The sequence below is a fragment of the Balaenoptera borealis genome (assembly GCF_965194805.1).
Source record: "Balaenoptera borealis genome assembly, chromosome: 15".
NCBI lineage: Eukaryota > Metazoa > Chordata > Mammalia > Artiodactyla > Balaenopteridae > Balaenoptera > Balaenoptera borealis.
Genome location: NC_138871.1, coordinates 28,860,591 through 28,864,913, shown reverse-complemented (window position 1 = coordinate 28,864,913; position 4,323 = coordinate 28,860,591). Strand labels below are relative to the sequence as shown.

At 60.8% G+C, this 4,323-nt stretch overlaps 1 protein-coding gene across 2 annotated transcripts; it reads right to left on the bottom strand.

The window, feature by feature from the left end:
• Nucleotides 1-1,249: 1,249 nt before the first annotated feature.
• On the bottom strand, nucleotides 1,250-3,887 carry EGR4 (early growth response 4). 2 transcript variants are annotated; one of them, XM_082356359.1, is made up of 2 exons: nucleotides 3,489-3,887; nucleotides 1,250-3,086 (listed from the first exon to the last, which is right to left on the bottom strand). In XM_082356359.1, the coding sequence occupies exons 1-2, from the start codon at nucleotides 3,622-3,624 to the stop codon at nucleotides 1,774-1,776; spliced, it is 1,449 nt and encodes a 482-aa protein (XP_082212485.1). In that variant the 5' UTR covers nucleotides 3,625-3,887; the 3' UTR covers nucleotides 1,250-1,773. The 2 variants fall into 2 exon arrangements, with proteins under 2 accessions (XP_082212485.1, XP_082212484.1); XM_082356358.1 differs by having other exon boundaries at nucleotides 1,250-3,089; nucleotides 3,489-3,829.
• Nucleotides 3,888-4,323: the final 436 nt, after the last annotated feature.

Sequence of the window (4,323 nt, the reverse complement as noted above, 5' to 3'; positions counted from 1 at the left end):
ATGAAAGCACTTACCACTCAGGGAGAAAAATGGGTGGAATTCACTGATAATTGAATTGATCATTTTGTCTCTGGTCAACTGGACTGTGGGGGTGGAGGGTGAGCACATCTGAGAGTGAAGGGATGAAGTAGCCAAAGGATTAGAAGCTGGGTTGTTCTGGCATCCTAGGGCTGTAGGACTCTCTTAATTCAAGAATAGCTTAGCTCAGAAAAGAAAGAAGCCCCCAGACAGGCTCTATCCTTTCCTTAGCAGAGAGGAGTTGTTGGGGAGGAGAGATGGGAGCACAGCAGGCTTTTAATGCTCCAGCGTCTACCCAAGATCGCCAGAAAGAGTAAGAGCTTTTGGGTTGGGAGTTTAGGGAGTAAAGGGGGGGGGGAGTTTCACCCATTCCCCACTTTCTCCATCACAGGATCATACTTTCCTCACCACCCTCCTAGCTCCACCGCCTGCCCCCCGCCCCGGAAAGCCATGGAAGTTTCATCTGGAAGGAGAGTTAGGGAAAAGGGGCTGTGGCCAGTGCTTGACTAGATGGTAAATGGGCTGCTGTGGGAAAAGCAGCCTCTGGCAAGCACCCTCTCCTTACTGGGCTTGGCTCTGCCCATCAACGGTCTAGCTGAATGCTGAGTCCCTTTTGGGCCTGACAGCATGTGATTCTCATACAGATGCATAGGCACTGGCTGGAGCCTCTGTGATACCCAAAGCTCTGGGTGTTCACAAGCAGCACTGAAATACTGCAGTCTTTTGCTGCTGTTGCTACTGCCTGGAGCTCCCTCTAGTTGCCAAATCTATTTCACCTCTTGGTAGGATGCCTTTCCAAACAGTGCTGATAAGCTGAGGTGCCGCCATTCTGGGGCTGGGAAAAAAAGCACTGGCTTTGGAGCCAGACAGATCTGAGTTTGACCCTGTGTGTTCCTAGCTGGGTTACCCAGCAAGTTATGTACTTTGCTTCCTCATGCTGCACTCAGGATTGTGAGGACTAAGGAGGATAATACATGCACAGTGTTTAATACCTAAGCCTCTCAACCACTCTCAAGTTCCAGAAACACCTTGAACCCTTAGGTCAGCTATGATTAAATTCATTCGTTAATTCAGTACATATTTATTGAATGCCCACCATGTGCCAAGGTGCCTGACGGTAGGTGTGTAATGATGCCATGAGCATGAGGATCCCCTTTCTCTTCTGGCACATATACTCCTGGGGGAGTGGGTGCGGGAATGGTCAGGAGCTTGGATGGCAGATTCAGTAAGCTTTTAGCACAATAATTTTAATTGCAAAAATAAACAGTTTTGTCAACTGCTTGAGAGTAGCGTCTGCTTTACAAAAATGAACGACAACAAAAAAGGAAATAACCCCAAAGCAAAACGTTACAACCAACGGCTGCTGAAAACGACATTGCTGTACAAAACCCCGCGCGAGACCAGCTCGGCTCTGCCCCTGCCCGTCTCTGGGGGTCTAGGAGAGGGCGTGGGGCGTGCGCCATTACAAAAGAGAGTCTTAAGTCCCAGGGAAGTGCCTACTCAGTGGGTGGCCTGAGAGAACTTCCCTCCAAAGCGTGGCTGACTCGGAAGACAGCGCCCGGACCGCAGGAGCTGTCCATGGAGCTAGTGCTGTACGGGGAGTGTGCGGCGGGCGCTTCAAGGGAACTAGAAGCCGGACCACAGGCCCGCCCTAGGGCGTGCCGGAAAAAAGTGGGCAGAGGAGCGGGGAGGGGTGGGCAGGTTTTCTCGTGCACGCCGGACTGCGGCGCCCCAATGTGCAAACCCATTTCACCCTCACAGCGCAGCGAAGGAGAGGCCCAACGAGTAAAAGCCAAGGCCCTTGAGCCGCTCCTCGGCGCGCGCCTTCTGCTTGAGGTGCACCTTGCTGTGCCGTTTCTTCTCATCGCTGCGCGCGAAGCGGCGGCCGCACACGTCGCAGGCAAAGGGCTTCTCGCCTGTGTGGGTGCGCACGTGTGTGGTAAGGTGGTCGCTGCGGCTGAAGTTGCGGAGGCAGATGCGGCACTGGAACGGCTTGTGGCCCGTGTGGATGCGCAGGTGGCGGTTGAGCTCGTCAGAGCGCGCAAAGCTGCGCACACAGCTCTCCACCGGGCAAGCAAATGCCTTGGCGTGCGGCCGAGGGCAGAAGCAGCGTGCGCTGCACTTGCCGCCCCGGCGCCCCTTGCGCCGCGCCTTGGCCTGGGGGAATGGGACCGGCGGCGGTCCTGCAGGCTCAGGCACGCCACTGCTCCCGGGGAGGTCCGCCACCAGAGGTTTCGGGAAGTCCGCCCCGGCGCTGCGGAGGCCCAGCGGGGAAAGCTCAGGCTGCGTACCATCTAGAAACTCTCCGCCTTCGCCGCTACTCCCTCCCTCCCCACTAGTAGGGGTCAGGAGCCCCGGGAGGCTCTCGGTTCCCTCCCCTAAGTCACCCGGGGCCAGCGGGAAAGCATCGTAGGCCCCCGCCGTGTACAGTCTGCTGGAGGGGCCAGCCGGCAGCTCCGCGGGGCAGCTGATGGACAACAGGTCTTCAATCTTGGCCCCCATCGGGGGGAAACGGGCCTCCGGGGCGCCCTGGTAGCCTCCCTGTGACCCACAGCTCCCTGGAGCCCCGGCTGAGAGCAGCTCCCATGGAGCGTAGGGACCTTTGAAGGCCGAGGCAGTGTCCAGCGCAGGAGAAGCCGGAGGAGCCCGGAGGCCGGGCTTAACGTCGGGTGGGGAGAGATGAGGCTCATACAGGCACTGTGGGGGGGCGCCCGCCGAGGGTGAGGCCTCCCAGAACGCCTCTGGGAAGACGGTAGCGCCCAGATCCGGGGAGAAAAGGTCTGGCGGACCCGGCAGCAAGGCGTCGGAGCCTGCGGGAAAAGAGGCGTCCAGAGGAGACCGGGATGCTGCCGCCTCAGCGCCCGGGAAAGGTGCCAGGCCTAGGATGCCCGACATGAGGTTGAAGAGTGCCTCCGGATCGTGCGGGTGTTCGGGTACTGCCTGGATGAAGAAGCTACCACTGTAGCTGAGGCCGGGAGGAGGCGTGGGCGCAGGCCCCTCCAGGAAGCAGGAGTCGGCTAAGTCCCCCCCGGCGCCGCAGCTGCTCAAGGCCCAGCTCAAGAAGTCACCTGCTGAGGAGGGAGCAGGAATCAGCTCCGCGCACATTAAAGACTGTGCCTCGGAGCCCGCAGCCCCTACCCAAGAAGCCCTTGGTGCGCACTGGCACACACAAAGTGCCTTTTGCACATTCTGATCCAGCCGGAGCCAGCATACGCCCCAAGACGCACATACAAACATGCACACGCAAAACACACGTGCAAAGGCAAAAGGACGCCTTGATACACGCACAGGTTCCTGCGGAGGCGCTGGAGGCCGGGTGGGGGTGGGATTGGGGGTGCGCACACACAGGACCCCGAATCTCCTTCCGCCCCTAGCCCCACAGCTCCAGCGTCCCAGTCCCTGCCTGTTCTCAGGCACCTTGCGTCCCCGCGCTGCGCCGCCGTCTGAGCACCCCCGGCCGCGCTCCTTACCTCCGGGATAGCCGGCGGCTGCGGGTGGGTCCCTGGCGGGCAGCCGGGTCAGTTCGGTACTGGGTTCAGAGCAACAGCCCTCGGTGGACTTTACCAGGAGCGCGTCGGGGCCAGAAAACTCGCTAAGGTGGAGCATGGCTCGGCTGCGGCTGCGGGGCTTCGGGGGCCTCGCCCGCTGGGCTTGGGGGCGCGCGGATGGCCGGGAGGCCGACAGTCGGGGCGCCCCGCGCCTCGCAGACCCAGGCTCTCGGGCTCCTGGCTGCGGGCTCTCACCTCTGGGAAAGGGTTGGGGGGTGGTGGTGGCCGAGGCGCCCTTGCTCGCCTCAGGTGGCGGTTCCTCGCCGGTCCAAAGCGCAGCCGGGCTCCCCCAACCCGCGGCCCCCCCACTTATATAGCAGCGGCGGCGCTGGCTCAGGGCTTCCGACTCCCAGGGCCACTGCCATTTCGGGAGGCCCCGGCCCAGCCGCCGTGACGTAAATGCCCAAACTTGGACACAGGATGTGTACCGGGGACTCCCGAAAAGGAAAACTCGGGCTGTGACGTCTTTGCCACAGCCGCCGACGGGCCCGCGCCGCTGCGTGCGCGCGCACTCCCTGAGCGTGGAGCCCCGTGCGCGCCGGGACCGCGGGTGCGCCTGGCTGGGGCGCTGCGTCGCGTGGGTCTGGACGTCAAGTAAGTGCACGTCTCTCCTGGAGGCAGAGGCCGAAGGACGGTTAGGAAAGACAGTGGGCTTAGGGATTCCACAGTTTGGGTTCGAATCCTCTCTCTGCCACCTTCTAGCTCTGTCATTTCATCCCCCCAAACGTCAGTTTCCTCATCTGTGAAATGGAGATAC